At 33.7% G+C, this 24,671-nt stretch overlaps 4 protein-coding genes across 6 annotated transcripts; 2 read left to right on the top strand and 2 right to left on the bottom strand.

Annotated features, from left to right (window-relative positions):
* Nucleotides 1-1,412: 1,412 nt before the first annotated feature.
* LOC138321584 (ZZ-type zinc finger-containing protein 3-like) lies at nt 1,413-8,272 on the top strand. Of its 3 annotated transcripts, none has more exons than XM_069265354.1 (9): nt 1,413-1,483; nt 3,000-3,449; nt 4,041-4,170; nt 4,727-4,823; nt 5,151-5,246; nt 5,502-5,672; nt 6,110-6,238; nt 6,456-6,556; nt 7,263-8,272. In XM_069265354.1, exons 2-9 carry the CDS (start codon nt 3,026-3,028, stop codon nt 7,405-7,407), a joined length of 1,293 nt encoding a protein of 430 aa, XP_069121455.1. In that variant the 5' UTR covers nt 1,413-1,483; nt 3,000-3,025; the 3' UTR covers nt 7,408-8,272. The 3 variants fall into 3 exon arrangements, with proteins under 3 accessions (XP_069121455.1, XP_069121457.1, XP_069121456.1); XM_069265356.1 differs by having other exon boundaries at nt 1,433-1,483; nt 3,017-3,449; XM_069265355.1 differs by lacking the exon at nt 1,413-1,483 and adding an exon at nt 1,508-1,631.
* A 2,522-nt stretch (nt 8,273-10,794) lies between these two features.
* On the bottom strand, nt 10,795-14,527 carry LOC138321582 (oligosaccharyltransferase complex subunit ostc-B-like). The gene is made up of 4 exons (XM_069265353.1): nt 14,346-14,527; nt 12,377-12,450; nt 11,671-11,888; nt 10,795-11,138 (listed from the first exon to the last, which is right to left on the bottom strand). The coding sequence occupies exons 1-4, from the start codon at nt 14,482-14,484 to the stop codon at nt 11,120-11,122; spliced, it is 450 nt and encodes a 149-aa protein (XP_069121454.1). The 5' UTR covers nt 14,485-14,527; the 3' UTR covers nt 10,795-11,119.
* A 2,414-nt stretch (nt 14,528-16,941) lies between these two features.
* On the bottom strand, nt 16,942-17,850 carry LOC138322282 (uncharacterized). The gene has a single exon (XM_069266321.1). The coding sequence runs from the start codon at nt 17,848-17,850 to the stop codon at nt 16,942-16,944; it is 909 nt and encodes a 302-aa protein (XP_069122422.1).
* A 1,337-nt stretch (nt 17,851-19,187) lies between these two features.
* Nucleotides 19,188-24,377, top strand: LOC138322504 (protein sine oculis-like). The gene is made up of 7 exons (XM_069266527.1): nt 19,188-19,519; nt 20,336-20,457; nt 20,795-20,966; nt 21,463-22,042; nt 22,898-23,072; nt 23,492-23,606; nt 24,016-24,377. Exons 1-7 carry the CDS (start codon nt 19,214-19,216, stop codon nt 24,118-24,120), a joined length of 1,575 nt encoding a protein of 524 aa, XP_069122628.1. The 5' UTR covers nt 19,188-19,213; the 3' UTR covers nt 24,121-24,377.
* The last annotated feature ends 294 nt before the right edge of the window (nt 24,378-24,671 follow it).

Genomic DNA, 24,671 nt, shown 5'->3' with positions numbered 1-24,671 from the left:
TTAAGAATAATCATCTGCAAAGAAATCAAACAAAATGTAAAATGTGATATAAATGTTAAGGATATGACACAACATTCACCAACAAGAGCGATAATATAGATCTATACGGTGCCATTTTCAATTAATTTTAAAATATCTACTATTACTGTACTTATTTTTTTTTTTACTCGTTTCACATAGCAATCAATAAACCTATAATGATGCCAAGCATTTTCTGCTCTAAGTCATCCCTTACCTCTCCTGTCGTATTTACACTTATGCCGCAACAAAATGGGACTTTCACTGACAAGGAAACAATTGCGCGTTTCATGGTCATGAAAAATCAACTAGGATCGCTGCAATAAGCCTTCCAACGAAGGAGATTAGGAATACAAAAGTAGATGTAAGTGTAGTATTGGTACACTGTAACCATCTAAATAGACCAATCAGGGCTTAGGTTAGCTTTGATTACACCTTGGTACATTGTTCACCAGCTGTGTTTGACAGAGCAAAGAAAAACATCGCTTGATTTTAACAGCATCATTATCTTACAACTAAAATCGATCTTGCGAACGATTCATATTTCCATTACGTATCTTTGCATTTTTATTCAAGACTTATATTTAAAACTATTTAAACAAAACATTTGTCGCGGAAATAGATCAATTTTAAACATTAATGAATTAATTCGAATTGTATTGTTGCTTGCAACACGGGTGTTTTATTTTGTTTTATTTTATTTCTTTGTGAAGGCAATATGAAAGCGTCGGACCCAACCTTGGCAGCTTTCATATTTTCTTGGGCATTAAATGTGGTTTTTTTTTTTTTTTTTTTTTTTTTTTAAGTTTAGTCATCTCTTTATACATATACATACTGCAAAAAAATGAACATTTGGGATTGGGAAACATGCTTAAAGCTTATAATAAAAATTCCAATATATACCGTTCACAAAAGCAAATTAATTGTAGTTTCTATATGCTACCCATGAACCATATTTTGAGTTACATGTACATGTATATAGCTGAACATAAAATACGCCATTGTAAACCATCATGATTTATAATAAAGGTGTTAAAAAGTCCTATTTTGATCAAACTGAATTGCTCTATTTTTAAAGAGATCGCAAAAATCCATTAGCTTTAAGGAAGATATATGGCCAAAACCGATACAAACCACATATAAATCCAATATTTCATCAAATGCAAATGAAATGGCAGTGGCTAATGTGTCTAAAAATCAGCATGTTTTTTTTTTGCATTTTTTCGATAGTATGAACTCCATTTTCAAAAAAAAAACATATTAGGAAAAAGTTTATACATACATTTATGGCATATAGTTAAGTGTACATATAGTCATAAAATACATCAGTCCTAGTCAGTGCGTGAAAAAACTGATGTAAGGGGGACCACTCTTATAAAAAAATATCAAATATATTTCATCCGGGTAATTTCAAGATGGATGCGCCCATGTACAGATATACGATCGGCGACAACAAAGTTTATTGGTATGAATTAGGCCTAAATCTTATCCAGAATCTTTGATTATTTCTCCAGATTTTAGCAGATCATGGTTTCGAAACCAAATAATTCGACTTCTATGTTTACATTCGCCTGAATAGTGAATAATCAATGAATGTTGAGAGACAACAGAAGGTGCTCACTTCATTTGATCTTTATTAATCCCATGCATCTGACCCCTATATATTTTATGAAAACCTTTAAACGCAAGTATTTGATGTGTTTACATCCGATTAATAACAGATAAATGTTACCAGTAAAACAACATGATAATAACAATGGAATGAAAAATATTTGCATTTTAGCAAATGACAAATTTGTTAAATCGTGAATGCATTTTTTTTTATAACTAGTAACCATTAACATAGATTAGAATTATAAAGTCATTACATAGATATTAGATGATACATACATGTGTTTCGCATCTATTTTGTGTACTGAACTGCTGAAGAACAAATAAAACGTGTATGAAGATGTTACAAATACACTTTTTTAACTCCTTTTTCTTCTTCTTTGATATTTCATTTTTATTTGATTCGCTATCTCAAACTTTGATTGTCTAATTAATTTAATTGCAAGACTTCTATCAAATTCAAAAGAAATTATCGTCAAAATATCACCATTCATACTCCAGCCAGTTAGAGCTCCCTCACAGACTTTCATTTGCAAAATTTGTAATGTTCATCAATAGGAACAAATTAAACCATAGGTATTTAGCACGCTGATAAATCAAAGACTGGCCACTATCTTGAAAGTTATGTAAGCCTAATCTCATTGTTAGGTTGGTAGTTTTCAATCAAGACCAAAGCCGTTGAGATATCTAGTCTGGATATTTTGAACTAAATTACCCAATTTTGCGTTACGGAGGAGTTCCTTACCTTTCTCTATATATATTAGTCTATAGTGGGTCTTTGACTTATCAGCGTGCTAATTAAATATGTATGATTAAACTTAACAAATAATGTACTGTAAAGTAAGTGGTGGGATAATTGTCCAATAATTATATATATAATGAACCAGTAGAATGAATATTTTAATGACAATGAAAATGAATCTGATCCAGCTGATGTAACCAAATAGAAAAAAAAAACTATTTGTGTATTTGTAAAATCACGATCAATAATCAGTTGAGAACAACCTATTAATAATATTGAGTATTTAATTGTCAGTCAAATTTTATGCTGTACTGGATTGATATGTTTTATAATTAGCTTCAGTATCTCTGATGAGTTGTAGAAACTGAAAGATCTAGATCTAGACAAAACAAAGCATATCAAGAATCCAAAATTTGGTTTGGTTTATTGTATCATATACATGTATATATAACACAAAATTTACAAAGTGTAGATTTTGGACATGAGTTATCACTATGGGTATACTTTTACAATCAATTACCTTTCATACAAACGTAAATGGTAGACTTAAAGATATAGTGTTAATCGAACAGTTGTTGATGAAATTTTAGATTAATCCAACATTAATGCATGGTATTTTTTAATACAGAAAAGTTTTTATAACAGACAAAAACAATGAGTGAAAGGATGGATGAACCCGACAGCAGCAGTGATGTACCAAACGACTTTAAGAAGGAAGAGGAAACTTTTGATGAAGATGTAGATACTTATTATTTTGAATCTGATCATGTTGCTTTGAAAGGAAACTCAGATTATCACACACTATTGAAAACAATCATTTTGTTGGAGTCCCAAAGAATTCAAGCCTTGAAGGACCTAGATACGTTGCATCAGTGTCAATCAGAAGCTCTAAAAAATCCTATAGCATTTGTGGAAAAACTTCAAAATGGTACAGACATTGGGTTTCCTAGACGACAACAAGTAGCCGCAATCCCTCCCCTTAACTGGGAAAAATACACCAAAAATGTAGACTTTTCTTCATTGGGTCTGCCAAAACATATGACAAGACTGAAGAGACAGATCGTGGAAGGAAGTCCAGGTACTGATATGTTTGGGGTGCATATATCAATTATTTAAATATCAAAGAAATTTAAATTTTGACAACCCTTTACATTAGCTGCCATAACAAAAAATGCCCTGAATCATATAATAACAGCCACTTCTGTACAAGTCAAAGATATTGTATTGAAACTGTATAACTGTGAATACAGATATTTTCTACGAGTGTTTAATTTCGAAACAAGCATTTGTAAATATTTTGCTATATTGTTATTTTTGCAATAAATACACAGGTTTGTTAACTTTTTGCAACATAGCTGAACCATATATTTTGAGTGGGGAACATTTTCACACTAAAACGTCCTTTGCGTAATTAGCATAAATTTCCCTTTCATACAAATTTCTAAGTTTACAGTACACTTCAGTATTTTACATATATTGGTACATGTAGCTAATTAAAAACTTCATATCAAATGGTGTATATTTGATATTAGAGAGAATCTATTGTTTTGTTAATCATTGAATACCACATGTAATAATTTTCACTCAGTTAGTCACATTGTAATATGTAAGTAAAGAATAATATACAATTTATTTATATACATATATGTACATGTAATAAAATTTGTAGATAGTGAAACAACGGCTGGAAGTTCTGGGATCACGTCAGATTCTCAAGTGACATTGGTGAGAGGGCGACTGAAAGACGAGAGTAAATCAGCGACGTTTAATAAACTGTGGAATGTCGAGGAACAGAAAAGGTCAGTTAGATGTTCATGGTAAATAAGATTTGTTTAGTTTCTCTTGCATCATTCATACTTACAACTTTGACCTTATTCTATCTGCATCCATCACAAAATTTAGTAACTTCTCTTGAGAATTAATTGTTCTTTGTTGGTTTGTGTGCAAAAATACATTGTTTTCTCAGAAATGAAATGATGTATCAATACCTAATCAATACCTACCCACAAGAGCAGATTACTCAGTAAAATAAAGATAAGTGTTTATGTCTTCTTGCCAACAGTATACAGCCAACTTTATTTTCCATTCTACAGAAATTACATGTATTAGGGTTTTCCTCTCAAATTACCATAAGAATGACTAAGCATCAAATACCAAGCTAAAGATAATGTTCTGGTAGTCTATATTGAATTCCCTACTACATGTATAAGATAATTATAACCATTCTAATCAAAATTTGATGTTCATTTTCTTCTCTGTAGGTGATAACTAAAATCAAGCCTAATTTGATCGGTTCATCATCAGGTATCACTAATTGATAAATCACATGTTAAACATGTTGAATTCTTATGCCAGGTTAGAACAGCTGTTAGTTCAGTACCAGCCTGAGGAAGTGGAGGCCAGGCGATGGCAAAAGATTGCAACAGCTCTGGGAAACAGGACACCCCAACAGGTGATTAACTTAACTAAATCTCCTACAACTTGGTCATAGATTCTTTCTTTTGTGATCTAGTGACCTATGCATAATTAGCAGAAATTTTCCCCTCGTGTAAATTTCAAGGAAATATATATTCAAGTAAACTTAATTTGAAAATTTGGATGAATTATATTGTATCCTTTAAAACTTTGAGATTTTTAACAAGGTTTTACTTCATTTGTGAGGTAATAAAAGGTCTAGGTATGTTTCTGTTCTGTTTTTGGACATCTTAATTCTGTAGATATTACAAAGAAACAGTAGGTTACATCTGAAAAAAAAACAAACTTTTTTTTCTAATTTCAGGTTGCAAGTCGGGTACAGAAATACTTCATCAAATTAGCAAAGGCTGGGCTACCCATACCAGGAAAGCTACCAAATATTGCTACACATGGAAAAAAGGTACTTAAACCCAGTAGACTTTTTGTATCATAAGTATACTGTATTTCTCAGTTTTCCCACCGCCATCATCGGTTCAACATGTTAATCATATGATAATTATACATCAATCTGTTCTTCAGTCATCTCAGCGCCATCATCGCTTCAACAAGTTAATAACATGATAATTAAGCATCAATCTGTTCTTCAGTCACCCCACTGCCATTATCGGTTCACCAAGTTAATTATATGATAATTATGTATTAATCTGTTCTCCAGTCATCCCACCGCCATCATCGGTTCAACAAGTTCTACCATCAGCAGTCCACTTTTCTCTCATCCCATGAGCCACCTGTGTACATGTCTGACGATGATTCCATGACAAAAGATGACTATATGTACGATGACTCGAACAGCAACCTTCCTGACACTTATACACCAGACATTTCTGTAAGCTCTTGTTATTTATATGGGGGGTCACATAATTTTTCGAGTGGTTGAAATGATTTAATATGTTACCACATGACTTGAACTCTGGGTTAGGAGTGTAAAACCCTTATGGTGGAAGTGCGAGGTACCAAACTTAGGTTGTTGGTTTATCTAGATTTCCTCCATCTTCTTAACCTTGGATGTCCTAAAAAGGCACTAACTTTAAATAGACTTTGTTTTTACTCTTTTCAGAAGAAGCAATTACATGTAGTATCAATTTGAATCACTCATTATTTACATTGACAAAAATGTATCTACCGTTGGTATGTTGTTTCCTCCCTTTATCTAACGTAGCTCCCTTTGACAGTGTAGCGATATTCATGGATTATGTCATGTTCATTGAACAACAAAATGAGTGGTATAAGCCCATATGGCATTGACAAACGTTTTTATTTTAGGATGACGAAAGTGTGCCATCAAATTTGAGGGAGACCGACGAGTATAGAGAATTAATGAGACTCAAACAGCTCCGGGTGGAAATGGTCCAGGGCAGGAATGGTGTTCCTCCACAACACGTTGGTTTTAAGGTATTTATCAAACTTTGTAATACTGTATAGCTTCTGTATATCGGGAAAACTTCTTTATTCCGTCTTAACATATTATACATGTTATACACGTCTCTACAGAAAGTTATTGCTTGTAATTCCATTACTTGGTGAAGGACTTTTGCATCATAAATTAAATATGAAATTCATAGTTTTATAATAATAATAATGGTATGCTTTATCTCCCTTTGTTATTCAGTGTGATCGATGCCAGTGTGAGCCCATTGTTGGCACCAGGTGGCACTGTGCAGACTGTGACCAGGAAGAGGCTGTGGACTTCTGTGACATGTGTGTGGAAAGGTAATTTACTTATTATTTTATTTATTGCTAAATAATTAAGCATTAAATAAAATCATCGTTATATATGGTATCTATGGTCTACATAGAAGCCAGAGCTTTTCAGACTACCTAAATTTATATATTATGCACTGCTGCAATAGATGTTAATTGTCTGCAAATCAACTGGCATCTATGATTCACCATGAATGCCATACCATGTTTTAATGCTTATATTTTAATACATTGTATACTTATTTTCGGAATAATTTCAACACAATTTAATATTTACCTGTGTGCATGAAGACCACTTTTCCAATGTTCCTTTAGTGGTATAGTCTATGTATCTAGATTTTATAGATGCTCCACCACTGACAAATGGTATATTTTCTCTATCAAGAACAGTAGCAGACGAATAAGTGTTTTTCTTCAGTTACAAAAGTTTTGCACCAAGACACCATTGAAAAGTTTGAGCTTTTAATTTTACTTGAAGATAAAAATATTGAAAATAATTATTTGTGTCCCCAAAATATTCCAAGGTACTATGTCCTATATGAAATACATTTCTGATTGTGCATGCATCAAAAGCAAAATAAATTATATTATTATTTTTTTGTTAATTATCATATATGCGCACGATTAAACACCAATTATTGTTCAAATAATGAATATTGTTTATGTTTTGTCGGCAATGGAGCATCTTTAAGAATTTTTTATTTTGTATTTTCAGTAACTTTGAAACCAAAAAACACAATTCGAGTCATCGATTAAAACCAGTCAGTTTGCCAGAAGCTACATTAGTGGACACAGATTATACAACTTTCACTCCTGGAGACTACAATTACCTCGACTCTAACTACATGCCAGCCAATTGATACCACCTACATATATGTACCAGGAAACTACAATTACCTCAACTCTAACAACATGACTGCCATACTGATGCCACACTAAAATTTCCTCGTCTCTAACTACATACTTGTTAACTGATGCAACATGCTGGAAGACTAGATACTTTGACTCGGAACAACAACATGTACATGGAACTGTGTTAGATTTAGACATGTATCTGTTGACAAAACATATTGTGGAGCATATATACATGAATATCATTTGTGTATTCCGCTGAACAAACATAGACTATAGTAAAATCTTCTGTATATATGGGAGCTAGGTATTTCTTAAACACTTCCTCATCCAGTAAATGTTGAAGATATTAGATTTAGTATATAAGCAAGATTAGTGTTCATTTCATTTGAAAATGAAACAAGTCTTTGTAAATTTTTATTCTTTAAATTAATACTGTACAAGCCTTTGCATACACAAATGAAAACATTGAAGTAAGTTTCCAGAAATTTTATGTGAAAAGAATGCAAATTTCAGATTTTTTGTTTTTGTTTCATATCTAGATATAAAACAACTTTTCAAGGTCAAATGTGGTGCCAAAATTCCAACATATTTTTCATGTTGATCACTCTCTAATCATGATGTTATATCATCGTTTCCTGACTATCATGTCACAATGGAGTTCCTCTCAGTTGCGGACAGACATGGTGCGACATGTATATGTGATGCATTTTACAAATAAATGATTACAAAACTGCATTTTTCTTTTGATTTGTACACTGTTTTTGAACAAAATCTATTAATAACTTTTATAATTGTGTATGAATTGTATGCATATGTATGCATTTGTGAAGCTTGTGTTATTAAACGAAGTCTCCATTTTGATTTACCATCTGCGGTAGTGTCTAGTCACTTTGATTAATAAGTAGTTGTTGGAGGTTAAATCACCAAAAACTTTGAATCATTACAAGTAAAGGCTATATAATAGCTGTTAAAAGGCATTAAACAAAAATTTCTATTAACAAGTACAACAAATATGTGATGTTTGGTAAGTGGCATGATAGTCTAAATCTACCTAGATCTTAGGGTCGTGATTAAAATCACTTTGCGTAACTTTCTATAATCTTTGGAAATGGTAAAATATAGTTTCTTATCAGTTTCTCATTAGTCCAACATCATTGGAAAGACATAAAAGGCTTGTAGTGATATTTAAGGACACAAACGGCGATGCCAATTTTTCCTTTATGGGCTGATAAAGTAAATTTTTTAAGCCAATGAAAATGCTCGTAACAAGCAAAATTGAATTATATAGTAATATTTACAATAATGAAAAAAAAATATATTTAAAGTGATTGCTAAAATCGTAAATAGTAAGTCCTAGGTTTGTGTATAATATACTGTTGTTCTTAAGTTGATGGTAGAAATTTTGTGGCATGGTTCTTCCAGTGCTTGTTTTATCTATTTTTGAAAACTGTTCAGGTTCTCAGCATTGACCACATCAACAGGAAGAGAATTCCAGGTCTCTGCTATCCTGTTACTGAAAACATTCTTGGCTGTATTGAGAAGAAAAGGCTTTTTGTAGAGTTTTTTGTTGTGACCTCTTGTACCAGTGCGTCTCATTGAAGTACACATGTTCTCACTGGTAACAATGTCGATTTTGTTGATTATCTTAAAGGTCTCCACTATATCAGCCCTCAGTCTTCTATACTAGAGTGTTGGGTTACCCAAGGTCTTTAATCGGTCAGGATAGGAGAGATACTTTAGGTTAACAAGTCTATTTGTAGCTCTTCGTTGGACGTTTTCTATGGTTTTAATATTTTTTTTTTTTCATAGAGACCAAACGACAGAATAGTATTCCAAATAAGGTCTAACCAGAGTCTTATATCTTATATAGGGTTTTAAAGGTTTGGCTGTCAAGATATGTGAATGTTTTGAAAATGATACCCATGCTTTGGTTTCCTTTTCATGTAGTTTTATGGACTTGATTTGTAAATTTCAAGGTATTATCCATTGTGACTCCCAGGTCTTTCTCACTATTAGTTTTCCAAAGCTGGATTCTGTAGTTGCCTTCCTTTAGTATTATTATTACATGTCGCCTCCCTTACATATGTAGCTTCATCATCAATGTTTATTTCTATTAACCATTGGTTATCCATTACCATTGTATTACTACAAGCCCTCCACCTCTGCGTCGTGTGTTCGAATGATTTCATATGGGGGAGTTGCCAGATACTGATTGCTGGTTGATGGTTTTTCTCCGTGTACTTCCTGGCATGTCCTTATTTATATAATGACTTTGGCTGTTAATAGTACGTTAAAGTTTATAAAACTAATCATTACAACAGCGGTGTAAGGCTTAACTGTTAGAGGTTACTAATGCTATCATTTCATCGTCAATCCTGTCAAATCTATCAGAATATTTGGGTTCACTTCTGGAAAGATTTTGCAGACATATAAATGAATATAAATCCAAATTTATTCGCTTATATGTCTGCAAAAAAATGTATTAGGTTCAATATTTTGGGCATTCCATTCTAAAGGGAGATAATCTACATCAAATCAGACAAGAATTTGGGAGTGTTTCTGACCAGTGTGTGGATGTGTATAGAAATAGAATTTGGCTCCACAAATGTTACCCAAGGATGATTAAACTAAATTTAAATTAGAATCTCTTAACCTGAATACAATAATGGATATATATAGGATCTTAAATGAATGTTCATTTCATTAGATGAAACAGGTCTTTGCAAGCCTTGGCAAGCAAAAGTTAAAACTTCAAGGTGAGTTTCATAAAACCTCATATGGAAGGAACACAAATTTAAGACAATTTTTATCACATGACTCCTAAGAATCAACATTTCAAAGAATTTCGATGTCAAAATGTGTTCCAAATATCCAGCAGAGGCCACCATTTTGTCACGTCCTCAAATCCTTGTCAAGTCAAGATATCACAATGGATTTCCAGCCAATCAAAAGCACTCCAAGTTATATAAAACTACTGATCATTGCAAATATATTACATTGGCAAATTCACAGGATGTCATGCAAATTGTCTGATAAAATTAAATGCAAAATTAATGTACACCGTCTTCAGTGTACATATAACTTCACTAAGGTTGCTTGACAGTGTACGGATAACTGAAATACATCAGTAATTGAAGTCACAATTACAGTGCAGTATATATCTTAACTTTAATAGATTAGAGTATAATGATATGCGATGCGAGTGTGACCATTGTAGAAAAGAGGATGGTCTCCCTAAGATACCAGTACATGTACATACAGACTTACTCCAGCTTTCCTCCACCATGAATCCTGACACGTCCTCAAATCCTTGTCAAGTCAAGATGTCGCAATGGACACTACACAGACTTCATGATGATGATTGTTTAAAAAACAAAAAGAACAAAATGACATGTAATAAAATAAATGTTATTTTTTAATTATTATGGAAATTGGATATCTCACAACTACATTCATAGAACTTAAAGCAATTTCAAAAAGAACATTTACATATAAAGTCTCTTCATATTATTTAAACATCACACTGAATTTTGCATATTTAACATTTATGATCATACTTATATAAGTATTAAACAAACAAATGTGATGATTCTGATGTTATGATGAGAGCAGGGACGCTGACAAAGATTTCCTCAGTAGATCTTCACCACCACATGGACGCCGACAAAGATTTCCTAAGTAGATCTTCACCAACAACCAGGTACTTCTTAAAACAGCTTAAGACATCAGATAACCACTGTAATAAAGAAGAGACACATTTATAGTGACAATACTGTACTAAAGTTTCCATTTAACTCTCATCTTTGCTCACTATGGTTTTGCTAAGATATCAAATTCTGTTAAAAGAAAGGACTGATCAAACAACAGTAATTGGCAGTCAGAGATCTATAACTTTTGAATTTTAAATCTTAATTTGCATAAAGCTTCAAGAATCTTTTTTGCAAAGCAAAATACTGTTATCAATTTTGATTTTTTTTTTCACCAGCAGATTCCAATATAGTTAATCTCTTCCTTTAAAGGAACTTTGTATAATACAGCTTAGAAAACTAGACATGAAATGAATCAAGACACGATTTACCCGGTCCCATCACTTATAAAATGATCTATATCTTGCTTCCTTTGTTTTAATGTAAGCATGAAAAGTTTGAGATTTCTATGTTTGCACATTTAAGTAAAAAAGATTCTTTTCCAAATGCAGAGGTAGACCTAAGACTTAATTTTTCATCATTTGACATTAACACCATATCAACAACAACAGCAATACTTACGGAAGTTTCATTCTCATGAATACTCTGCATGTAAAAAATGACAGAAGTATACAGACGAATCCTACAGCCAAAAGGAGGATACGATTTAACCTTGGAGTTGTCGGCTTATTTGTTTGGTCAAGTATGACAAAACCCAATCCACCGAGAGTAAAGAGGAAACTTGAGGCTAATCCCTCCATAATGTACTGTCCATTTACTCTGTAGGGCATGAATGCTACCTGTTAACAAAATAGATAAAAGATATAGCTATGATAGATTTTTTTTAAAGATTTTTTTCAAAATGCAACGATTAATTTAATTCTTTTAAAGGTTGAATTGCCAATTACAATCGGATGATCCAAAGCTGTTTCTGTACTTACTTCTGTAGCTGCTGCATTTGCTGTTAAATAGCATTGTCATAGAAGAGGAGGCAAGCGGATTGGGCAGAAGAACAAGGACATGTTGCAGGGAATTAGGAATGGAGTTAACCTAACTACATTTATATTGCAAATTGCAATAGATGGAGTATCCTTAATCTGATTAAAATTATCTATTCATGGTTTTTTCACAACAACAGATCATTTTAATTATATTGGAGTATCCTGGTCCTAGCTGGTTTGTCATTAATGACAAAATTGGAGAATTGCCAGATCCTTAGTTGCAATTGTCTCATGACATATTATCATTAAAATTATATGATGCATATATGGCATGCTTGCATACTTACTGGTTTAGAGTTTCCTCTTTCATCTGTTGTAGATCCAATACTTGGAGGCTCGACAATCACATCATAGATTATACCTAAAACAAACATCAAGATAATGATTCATTAAAAAAGAGTTCTTAAGTTAGCTTAAAGTGAACAGTCGGGCAAGGATAGCTTAAGTCGGTAAAAATGGTGTGAATGTATCCAGTATAATTTCTTATGAAATGGGAAAATAAAATGTCTCGTCAAAATCTGTCTGCGTACGAAGAAATTAATTTAAAGTATGGAAATTCTAAAACGTCCTCCCGGCTCACAATGTCCGTGGTTACATTTCCACGCAGCCTCGCTTTCAATGCTTTCAGCTTTTCTTTACTTTAATGGTCAGAACTGGCCAAAACTAAGCAGAACTTGACCGTCGTATTAATATGTGAGAACTTTTGGAAGGCCAATGAACGCATTTAGACTGGTTTTCTTTGCCCGACTATTCACTTTAAAGCATTGACATATTTTTATATTACTGAGTGATATATATGTGAAAGGTAGGAGATGGGTGGAGGTGGGAAACAGGTACTAGGTAGCTCATCAGTTGGTAGACCATATCCTGTTAAGTGTTTGAGCTTGGGGGTCCTAGGTTTAAATCCTGATCTGATAGCTGTATTTTTCTACTCCTGTTCTAAACGTTTTACATTTGGTGCTGTAACCAAACTCTGTCTTAACAGGTTAAGACCAATAATGTATCAGTTAAATACTTATTATGGTCAATCGTCAGTGACAATGAACATAGCTCAATTAATAACAAGATCTAATTGTGACAGGTACCGTCACATAAAGTTTCCCCATTCCAATCTCCACAGATCGAGCATAATTTGACAAAAGTGATCATGACCTCCCTGAATGATGATGTGACATTTTACCGATAAATAAATTTTATTTTGCAGAAGAAAAATGCATTTTGAAAAGTCACATCATTTAAAGTTAATATATTAGGCACAGCAATGCTTATAATAGTATTAGATTTGTGTTCTCAACCATGTTCCCTTTTTGTTCAATTTTTACCAATTGCATGCCGTGGCGGCCATCTTGGTTCATGGTCTGCAAAAGTTGCCAAAAAAAATTAAAAAAAAAAACCTCAAAATAGTTTTTTGTCACTAGTAACAATATGATCTATAGCTTAAAAATACAACAAAAATGAAATTGGACCTAAAACGGATCCCTGCTGACCAGCAAAAAAGGGAGATAACTCTTACTGGTTCATTGCGATAGGAATTATAGTTTTCGAGAAAATGGTCAGACAAAGTCGCGGCGGAAAAGAAGAAGAAGAATAAGAAACTGGGCGAACACAATAAGTTCCCCACTCCGTAGGGGGAACTTAAATAGTATCCAGCAAGTGTTCAGAGGGTCCCAGGTTGAAACCTTGGTCTGGCCGTGCATTTTCGGATTGTACACCAAATTATATTACTGTATATGATACCTATGTATCGGCAATAATAAGGTTGAAGGGTGCAGGGAATCAATGGCAGACGTTTCGCCCCAAACTTTGTTGCTCCAAGACGTTTTGCCACACTTTAACACGACGTTTTAACCTAATTCGAAATTTATCAAATAAAATCATGTTGATCAATTTTGTATAGATGATTATTATGGATTTCGAAACCATTTTAAAAGAGGTAAAAGTAACATTGCTTTTACTTTAGCGTGCAAACACCTGTTGAGTGAGAAGGAACGAACTTTTTACAACGAATGAAACATTCGATGGGACGAAATGTCGTGGTACAAAATTAAGCTTATCTTCAATTCTGAAGAAAAGGGTGCGTTTCAACACAATCTTCACATTGCATTTTAGTACATAAGCATTATATCATACAATAAAACATGCATGATGTTTATGAGTAATGTTCTAGCCTTATAAATGTTCGATAAACAGGCCCTCTCGTGGTTCCGACCGGCGAGAGCTCGGGTACAAACTTCTGCAAACACTACTTTAACTTACCACCAGTAACGAGGAAATATGACAGTAAAATCGCTGAAAACATAAACATCGCAGAAGGTTGTTTTAACCATGTCGGCTTCTTAAGCTTGAGATTCGGACAAACTAAGATATTGAAAGGCAATGCATACAGGGCTTCCATCGTGAAAAGTTGATGTGGCAAAGCGGAAGTGAAACTAGAGAGAACCTGGCGGAAATTAAAGAATAACGATAAAGGGAGATTACCTGCCAAATTCCATATGGAAGTAGTAACATGGTTGATATCAAAATGTTGCATTTTATTCGTGTTGTTTGTTATTCTTCGTTTATTTTTCAGAAACATTATGATAAAATTAAACCTACAGTATGTGAATTTAGCAAAAGATATATTTCCGAACCAGAATGAATGGATTTAAAGATGCTTTATAAAGTTCTAGAAAAATAATTTGTTTATAATTTAGATTTGTTTTTGTGCAACACGTTAATATTTAAACTTTAAGAATAAAAGAATAGTTTATAACAATGGCGACTTCGCCAAGTACGATAATGTACCTGTTTGAATTATGCAAAATACATGAACACTATATTTTAGGAGGAGTATCGTACTAAATTACCATTGGCTAGACCAAAGATTCATACATCCTTGAAAAGGCCCACATGAAGCGAAAATGCAAGATAGGTAGAGCCAAATTTTCAGTCCGTTCCTTCTTTATTTCCAATTATTTTATAATAGATATGTAGGTCGAGATGCCTACAGTGATGCCCAAAACATTTTGATTTTGCAACTGAGGCATTACTTAAGGAATCTTTTTCGATTTTGATTTGTTGATTCCCCTTGGCACACATAGTATTTTGTGACTATTCAGAAAGCAAGATAAGCAGCCATGGCATCCTGGAATTTGACACTCTCTCAGAATGTACTGAATACGTCTTCCTCGCCCAAGATTTACATATCTGCTTAATTAATTAGTCCATAGTCATTTATTTCCATTGGTAACGATTAAACATATAACAATTGAAGTGTATCGCTGCAATGCAGAACATGTCTTAAGTTTCACTGTGTGTATTAGATATTAAAAAAAAAAAAAAAAAAACGAAAAGAGAGAAAAACAGAGAAAAGAACCTTCTTTCCATTGACTAAAAGAGATCATTATATGGAGTCTCTTACTTATTAGTGCATTGGCAGTTTTAGCTTTATCCATTCATATGTTGTTCATTTGTTAACAATGAAGTGTCAAATTACATACTTTCAAACATTTTTCTTTTACTTTTAAAAATATTTTAATGTTCATTTAAAAAATAAATATCTTGAACGTTTAATATAGGCCGCGGTGGCCGAGAGGTTGAGATGTCTCGACATATTACCAAAAGCCCTCCACCTTTGGTTCGCGAGTTCGATTCCTACGTGGGGCAGTTGCAAGGTACTGAGCACTGGTCGGTGTGTTTACTCCGGGTATTCCAGCTTTCCCTCGATAACAAACCTGGCACGTCCTTACATGACTCTTGACTGTTCACGGGACGTTAAACTAATAAAAAACTTAAATGGTCCTGGCTGTTACTTGGACATTGCAAAAAGCAAAACCAAGCCAAACAGCATGTGAGATAACTTTTATTATACTATATGTGCATATCGCCATGGATGCAATATTGATGTTATTAAATATAAAAGTTTATTTATTATGATGGGTAATCTTAAATGTCTTTTAATATTAAAGTATATATGTATATAATGTATATGCATATTTTCAGAATGATGTTGTGACAATAGAGTCCTTGTATATACAGTACCTGTATTGCCATCCCCAGCAATACTGCGACGTGGTCGACAAACTACAGTTTTGTCATTTGCAAAAATAGCGAGAGTTTATATAAAACGTGAATGATTAAGTCCCGATTAATACCGGACTAGAAGTGCCAAGATGAATTCAGTATCAACATTTCAGTCCAATACAGTTTTTGAATGGTTTTCTTCTAGTCCTTACTTAATGAACGTATTGTAGACGTTTGATCTTTTGTGTACCAAACTCATCAAACACAGCCCATAAGACGTTTCTTACATCAATGCAGATTGCCTCTGAAACCCCACTGTCTGTGTGCAGCAGTCGAAGGTATTGCTCATTGGTACTAATCACTGATGACATTGCTCATTGGTACTAATCACTGATGACAAGACGAACCTGACTGTCGTATTGCAAATCCCACGGGTCAAATGTTGCTCCGGACATTCTAGCAATGTGCTGATCCTGTCAATTATAGCGATACATTTCCTCCTGGTTCTCGTTCAGAACTGTAATATGGGGTTTTCCCTCACCCCCATCTTCTGTCCAATCTCTGTCTACTATTGCAATCTGACCACTGGCGGGACATGAGGATATTTCCCGCGGTAATATTACCAATGGCTTTTCCTTCTTGGATTTTGTTCAAGCAACATATTGCCTCAGTACATTGAATTTCATGATTTGGCATGTCACCCCTACAAGGACAATGCACTCAGATGGAAATTGGCATCTCTTCGGTGATGAACCGCCGTGTGAATTTACCCGATACAAGCTCAAACATACTGTTATCCATATCAGGGCACATCCAGAGGTTTTGAGTAGTTGGAAAAGTGCAAATATCTTTAACAGTAACCGGGGTTTCTACCCGATGCTTTGCATCTCCTTGGCTGGTCAGATACATTGACACTGTATGTACTATTGTCGCAAGCCCATATCCCATCATCGTTTGCAGGACATATTGAACGAACGCTACACGGAACATTCTTTTCAGTCAGAAGAATTGTCGTCGGCAGCAGTGTTGTCCTCCCTACAAGGTCTGACATTTGTGTCATATGTACTGTATCTAACATTCGTCCTACAGGTGGGCTTGGCTCGAAACCAAGTGAATTTGATGCCAAATTCCCAAATGCACTTTCCAGTAAATGTCTAGGATTTGCTTTGGGATTGAACTTAACGGTACCTAGGTTTAGAAATCTAGGTATTGTAAACTTGTACAAAAGTTGACTGGCAATATCAAACACTTGAATATCAGTTCCAGTTTGGAGAGACTCTTTGCACTCTTTCATCAGTGTTCTGAGTTCTTCCAGTTTTTCCTCCAGCTCATTTTGATAACTTTTTAAAAGTTTTGTATTTTCTTCTTCTAGATGTTTCAATCGAGAAAGATGCTGAGCTGTTAAAATGTCGATTTCCTCTTTCAGTTTCTCGCCTTGTTTCTGTACTTCTTTAGATACACTTTCGAAATGACTCGTTTGCTTTCTCAAACTTTCGCGAGCACAGTCGATTTCTTTTTCGATGTGTATGACTTTATTGCGTTCAATATGTTTGACGAAATCTTGTATCTTTTGCTTGTGTTGTGGGATGGTCTCACTGAGCTGAATACAGTTATTGCCCTTGTGGGTAGAGGACACGCATTTAGCACATATGATGTCGCCATCTGTCTCACAATACCAGTCCAAAGTAACCTGTCGGTGGTGGACACACGTTGTTTGACCAGGGGTGTGGACCGCTACAAGACCTGTATTAGATGCCATTCCTTCTTAATGCAGACACGCCCTTTTTAACTCTACGTGTTATTCCAATCGCTGCTGTATCCAGATACTGTTTGGTAACATAGTCTGCATTTTGGTATATCAGTCATCACAGCATTGTCAGTATCTTCCTGAAATAAATAAATAAACAGAAAACACATTAAATTGTTAGGCATTGATAGAATAAATGAGTGAGAACAATTGCTGCTATACTACAGAAGTATGAATAACAAATAGGTGAATTTATTTAAACTGAATAACGAAATACGATCTAAGGAGGTGTTTTACGGTTTTTAAGTCTTTGAAATGATGTTTCTGTAAGTTTTACCGAATAACAAATTAAATGCTGGCAATGTATTCGTTATTCAAAATTGAAAACCGAATAACGAGAATACAGTGCCAGCAAACTCAAAGCAATTTATCCTGGTATTTAATTTAGTGTTTTTGAGGTTGTGAAATTGTGTTTTGATCTGTTTTTTCATAAATTTTGAAATCAATATCAATTAATAACGAATACATTAAGGTGCTGGCACCGGATTCGTTATTCGAATCCCGAATCTGGTATTAGCTTCACGTGTGTTATACATATAGTATTATACACGTAAGCGTATATTACTATGTAGAGTATGATTTTTACCAATATTTGATCTAGACCCCCAAAACATATAAAATGGTCTTAAGGCACTCTGGTAGGTCCATAATTATATAAACTGTAACTAATTTTCAGATCCCTGTGCACTGCGTAAGTTATACTAATCACCAGTCTCTACAATATTAAAATCTACTCTGAAATTTGAACTCTAAAGTTTGGTTTCTTTTGTCTCTGCGACAAGTGTGATTCCGAAGATTACCGAAAATTTCTCCGATATGTTGCGATTGAAGTACACATTTTCATATTTTTCTGTCCGTCAACTTTCCTTCGAAACCCGGTAAGCCTGACAAATAGTACACATGACCCCGCTGTGTACTTTTACGTGTACTTTTAGGCAAATATTGAAATGAGAGTCACGTGTGTTATGAATAATGCAAATCCATATGACAGAGGGTCACCGAAAGGGGAACAGAAAACTGGTTATCATTTCAAAGTTAAGCAATATCTTAAAATAAGTTTATTTTTGTCGTAAATTCTTTAAAACTTATCAACCCTGTCTGATTCTATATCCAACTGACGCAATTAACATTTTTATTTACGACAGTAAAATACCCCTAACCTGGCCCTTTCGGTGACTGAAAAACAGTGAAAGTGTCAAAAACTTTCGATGTGGATTTTAACGTGTCAAACATATAACCGTAGATTCTTACGGTAAAATATGTTATCATTCTCAAATGTTCCTGATGAAACATACGCCGTAATTCAACCGGTGAAATGGAAAGCACCAACTCAGAGATACCAAATATCATGGACATTTCTAACGAAAACATTTCCGATCTGCAAGGGATGCTAGACGGGATGTTGTCAAATTACGAACTGTCGGACAAACAGTTAGAACTGACCGGGGAAGTTGTGTCAGCATTAGCAATGCACGGGCGATTTGAAATCTTGGACAAGATCATAAAAAATATGTGCCAACAGCAAATGGAGAGACTTTTGACAAACGAGCCTTTTTTACGAGCGTTAATTGCACTGAAATTTGAGCAGAGACAATACAAGGACGTTGTTAACTTTTTACAGGTAAGATTTAATATGCAAAAAATGAATGAAAAGTTTTTATATTAATATTTCAAATCCTGTAATTAAATCTTAATTAATTTGTTTTCATGCAGCTACATGCTTTTTACTGTTTATCAGACAGTGCCATTTTGAAATCAGCCATTTTTTTCTTTGATGCAAAATGTTGCCTGCAATGTTTTTTTAAAATAACATGCAGAATAGCACGATCTATGTTTTTAATGCCAGTGTTTATTATATAAATCTTATGTTATTTGGAAACATTTCAAAACCTTAATAATTCAGATCAAAATAACGCTGCAGTTCAAATTAATCTTTAAAAAACCAGTCAACCCATGCATTTAAACTAATGTGTAATTTTCTAAATAAACAATAACTCTATAGAGGTGTATAAATAACGTTTAATTTGACTTTTTTCGTCTTGGATATTAGACCGAAAACATACCGATCTATTTGAAGGGGAGTAACTCTGATAGATCACATTTGACCAAAATGTGAAAGATAGACTTTGTTTTAGTTTATGTAATTGACATAATGCCTTGTCATTTTAGATTGTAAAAGTTATAATTGTTACCAGAAACATTAATAAATATCTATATCAGTATTTCATCATACCTACTTTGTTTAATTTGATAGAGATACAGTTACATCAATCAATTTCATATTCGTCTATTTATTACCTAAACCCACAGGGACCTGGCACAAAAAAAATTAACCAACAATATACATATATACATATTACATGTCTACTGTTGGTTAAAAATTTTCGTGCCAGGTCCCTGTGCCTAAACCTGAATTCAAACTTGTCTAATTTTACAGAGAGGACAATTCAGTAGCTATGTTGGCTTGCTTGAAATTTGGGATGAAGCTCATTATGCAGAAAAAGAGGCAAAACTTGGACATAAGCTGAGCCCACTTATTAGATTTAGAGTCAGGCAAAAGTAAGTATAACTAGATGGTATTTTAGATAATAGGCTATGCATGTAAAAAGATGATGTTTCAATTAAATAATGAGAAACAATTTTTTTAACCTCAAGAAATATATGTGTACATTCATTCAAATGGTAAAAGTAGTTTTTTTAATACTATTAACAAAATTCATCCATATTTTGTGAGCAAATTTTGAAAAATCTACAAATGAATTTTCAATAGATTTGAAAAATAATCAAAAATGATTCCAATAATTTAAAAAAGAACTCTGAATAATAGAAACATTGAAATTGTTAAAATCTATAAATCAAGATAAAATTTTACAAATACTATTTGCATGTTCCTCAGAAATCCACCACCTAAGAACATTTGCCCCAGTGGAGAAAGACCAAGTTCAAAACTTTCTGCAATGTCAAAAGATGTTTTAAATAAATGGTTTATGGAAAACCTGTCAAATCCTTATCCTTCTCAGGAAACAAAACAAGCGTTGGCCAACATGGCTGGACTGACAACTTATCAGGTATAGCTTATTGCTCACTAGGTTAGTTATTGTAAGTGTGCATGTGCAGAGGGAAACATGGTTTGTTCAAACAAATAACCTTCACCTTCCAAAAATTAAAAGTCACAGGTGTGAAATTAACAAAATTGTTTAATAAATTTTCTAAATATTTAATAGGTTCTGACTTCTAACCAAAGGACCCTGATAATTAGTCAATTTAAATTTATTTTGCTAAAATGTTTAAAACGGTGTCTAAAATTTATATTAGCTTTAATAAGCTTTGGTGAAGGATGCAATCAAGTTTGTTAAATGGATTCACCTTGAACTTCAGTTAACTTAAAGTCAAAAGGGTCAAAAACACGAATGAAATCATTCTCTGTAATGTAAGGAGGAAATAATTTTTGATTTGAATAAAGAAATACTTGTTTAAAAGTATGAGTTGAATCAACACTTAAAAAGGAAGTAAGAGAAAAATGTCTTTTAATGTAATATTTCTTAACTTTGTTTCTGCTAATAGGTAAAAACATGGTTTGCAAATGCCAGACGAAGGCACAGATTAGCTGGGATGCCAACTATCTCTGGTAACCAAAGAGCATTAGGCCAAGGCTTCTTCCAGGAACATCAAAACAACAACTACACTTCAACTTTAAAGAAAAGCATTACACCTCCTCAGTCAACAGTACCAAACCAGCAAAGTTATACTCAGTCAGCAGCAAACTATCAGAATTCTGTCTCACCCGTATCTTATAATCAGTATAATATGGTTAATGTACAAAAGTCACCAATTCTGTCTCAACCGACTGAAGAATTCCAAACCAGGAATGCTTTCAACATCCATGGTGCAGGATATCTGAAAAGTAATGACTCGAATTGTTCTGGATACTGTATAAGAGAGCTTGCTCGGATGTGTGAAAAGCTGAAAAATGTCGAGTCCAATCAGACAACCGAAGCTTCTGTCTCACCTCAGTGGCCGTCCCATGGGGTGGGGCTTTGGCAGAGCAGACAAGACATGCCCCTCCCCTGGAGCTCCAACAACACCCAAATGATTAATATGACACAGCACACCTCAGCACCAGTGGATGTCTTTTACCATGCAGGTCAGTGAAAAGTGTTTTTCAATATTTTTTTATCGCTGAGTTATTTCCCTTTGTATGGGATTGAGTTGCAGCAATTTATTTCATTTGGTCAAATTATCATTATGTTATTATGTGGAAACACGTATTATATTCTGAAAAAATTATATGATTCTGAAAATCAAGTTTTATGTTACAATAAGACATTCACCACTTTCTAAAGAGCAGATAACTCAGAATGACAAAATTATCCAACAAATGGCAGAACTAAATATACCTACCATGATGAGAATTTATTACACATTTTGTTCAATAGATGATAATTAAGGATCCAGACCTCATATAGACTTTTAAAACACTGTCCTGAATATTCTTCAAAATTGACTGATGGCCAGGCAGTTTGAAGCCATGCCTGGTGATCGCAAATTAACGCACATGTCAATAGTTCAAGGTCGTTCACATAAAAACTTTTTTGAACTTTATATTTACGCTTTGCAGTAAGTTTGAATTATTATTTACATTGCAATGTTGAACACATATACAGTCAAACCTGTCTATAAAGACCACTCAGAGGACAAAGAAAATATAGCCAAGTTGTCTTTATACCCAGGTCAGATCGTGTTGAAATTGACCATTAAGGGCCCTATGAAAATGGTCTTATTAAGCAGGTGGTCTTTATACAGAGGTAGTTTAAGGCAGGTTTGATAGTACAATTGTAAGATTCAAAGTCATTCATTTGACAATTTAAATATTAACTGAATTCTAAATGAAATTAAGCCCAATTAATATTCAAATATGACTTTAAAAAAGAAAAAAAAAAATGTGAAGACTAACATGATGTCAGAATTAGCATCTAACTTCTGTTTAATTGTGTGACAGATGAGGCACCTTCCTATCCAACATGCAACCTACTGCCACATTATTTCCAGGCCAACCATGGTTACTCCATCCAACCCCTACATACAGTATCAGAAGAGTTTGGCCACCAAAAATACTGCTCTCAGGAAGTCAATTATAGTCCTTACCATCAAACTGAGTCGCCGCCAAGGATTAAGTGAGTTTGTTTAGTTTAACATCCTATTAACAGCCATGGTAATTTAAGGATGTGTTAGGTTTAGATGATGGAGGAAACCTGGAGTACCCAGAGAAAAACCACTGACCAGCTAGTGGTCAGTACTTGGTAACTGCCCAACATAGGAACTTTTGCCCCATTGAGAAGTGGAAATTGACTTACTTTACATGGTACTCTGAATCAACAATTAAGTGCATGAAAATTAAACATCAGTTCTTGTAAACAATAATCAATTATCAATCTGGGAATGAATGATATGAAGTTTGAACTTTAGTTTATTTTAACACAAAAAAAATTCTGTGTTAACAATGTTGTATATTTTTTACAATAAACAAGTAAATAATGGCAAGGCTTGTAAATTTAATGATCTGACTGTCTAAATTTTAAATCATTAATTACAGTCCGTCCACATCAACTACGCTGAGTCCTAGCTGTTCCACAGTAGACGGGACAGATTCACACAATGATACTTATACCAGTGCTTTTGAACCAGTAGCTTTCCAGATAAGATCCCAGGTAAAATTTTATTGTTAGTTTGTGATTGTTTTATGTCCTATAATCCAAGGTCATTTAAGAATCTGCTAGGTTTGGAGGTGAAGCAAAGTCAGAGTACCCAGAGAAAAACGTCTGACCTATGGTACTGTTGCTCCATTTGGGTTTGAACTAAAAACCTAGAAGTGAAAGCCTAATTGGTGATACATTAACACCTGAACCACTTAGCCACATAAAATTAAAAACCTAATATCATAATTCATTTGGTGTTCCTTTGTTTGAAGTTAAATGGGAGTTACATTGTATATAACTTTCCCAAACAATGAAGAGTACATTTTTATTATGGGACTCAATGCATTTCAGTAAATTTGAATTTTTTTTTATTAAAATGACCTCAGTGGTACTGATTTTATTTGGATATGTGCTTTTACAGACCTTGCACCCTCAGTCAGAGCGGGAAGTGGCCATGGTTCTATTGGATTTGTCTTCGGAAAGGTCAACTCAATCAAGTCAGTCAAGCCAATCATCACTGTTTTGAGTCAGCCTATCAACAGAATCCAACCAATTAGTGATGTCTTTGGTCAATATATAACAAATTCCAGCCAATCAGTGATGTCTTGGCTCTTAATATCAACAAATTCCAGCCAATCAGTGATGTCCCGGGTCTGAATCTCAACAGAATCCAACCAATCAGCGATGCATGATCACTCATTTCAAGACAATCAATCTTTTATTTTTTGGTTTGGGATATAGAAGTTGAAAAAATCATCAAATAAACTTTGAGCAAAGAATTTAATGAACAAAACATGTAAAGCAATCTTACTTTTTGTTATCATTAAGTCAATGTTTGCCTATACATATACATATACTGTATAGTTTTTATGTTTCATGGTAATGGAGTTAATAATCTTCAATATATTTTCATTTTTACAAGCAATGCATGTCAATTGCAACCTCTGCATCATGCATTTTATCAAAGGTATTTTTAAATTAAAATTTTTGAAAAATATTATTAAGATTAAATAAAGCTGTATTTTAATGATTTGAGGGTATGCAGTTTTCATATAATTTTATATAGATATTTTTTAT

This window comes from Argopecten irradians, chromosome 4, assembly GCF_041381155.1.
Source record: "Argopecten irradians isolate NY chromosome 4, Ai_NY, whole genome shotgun sequence".
Lineage (NCBI taxonomy): Eukaryota > Metazoa > Mollusca > Bivalvia > Pectinida > Pectinidae > Argopecten > Argopecten irradians.
Note: the sequence above shows the minus strand (reverse complement) of the source record. Positions and strands in the feature narration are given on the sequence as shown.

Bases quoted from the DNA above. Each gene is read 5' to 3' on its own strand.
- LOC138321582 (XM_069265353.1), bottom strand. From the start codon at position 14,484: ATGGAAGCCCTGTATGCATTGCCTTTCAATATCTTAGTTTGTCCGAAT. The intron at 12,451-14,345 runs GTAAGTTAAAGT...TGTTTGTTTTAG, and splicing joins ATATTTCCTCGTTACTGGTG to GTATAATCTATGATGTGATT. The intron at 11,889-12,376 runs GTAAGTATGCAA...TTTTGTTAACAG, and splicing joins AAAGAGGAAACTCTAAACCA to GTAGCATTCATGCCCTACAG.
- LOC138322504 (XM_069266527.1), top strand. From the start codon at position 19,214: ATGGAAAGCACCAACTCAGAGATACCAAATATCATGGACATTTCTAAC. The intron at 20,458-20,794 runs GTAAGTATAACT...CATGTTCCTCAG, and splicing joins AGATTTAGAGTCAGGCAAAA to AAATCCACCACCTAAGAACA. The intron at 23,607-24,015 runs GTAAAATTTTAT...GTGCTTTTACAG, and splicing joins CTTTCCAGATAAGATCCCAG to ACCTTGCACCCTCAGTCAGA.
- LOC138321584 (XM_069265354.1), top strand. From the start codon at position 3,026: ATGAGTGAAAGGATGGATGAACCCGACAGCAGCAGTGATGTACCAAAC. The intron at 3,450-4,040 runs GTACTGATATGT...TAAAATTTGTAG, and splicing joins GATCGTGGAAGGAAGTCCAG to ATAGTGAAACAACGGCTGGA. The intron at 6,239-6,455 runs GTATTTATCAAA...TTTGTTATTCAG, and splicing joins CACAACACGTTGGTTTTAAG to TGTGATCGATGCCAGTGTGA.
- LOC138322282 (XM_069266321.1), bottom strand. From the start codon at position 17,850: ATGGCATCTAATACAGGTCTTGTAGCGGTCCACACCCCTGGTCAAACA.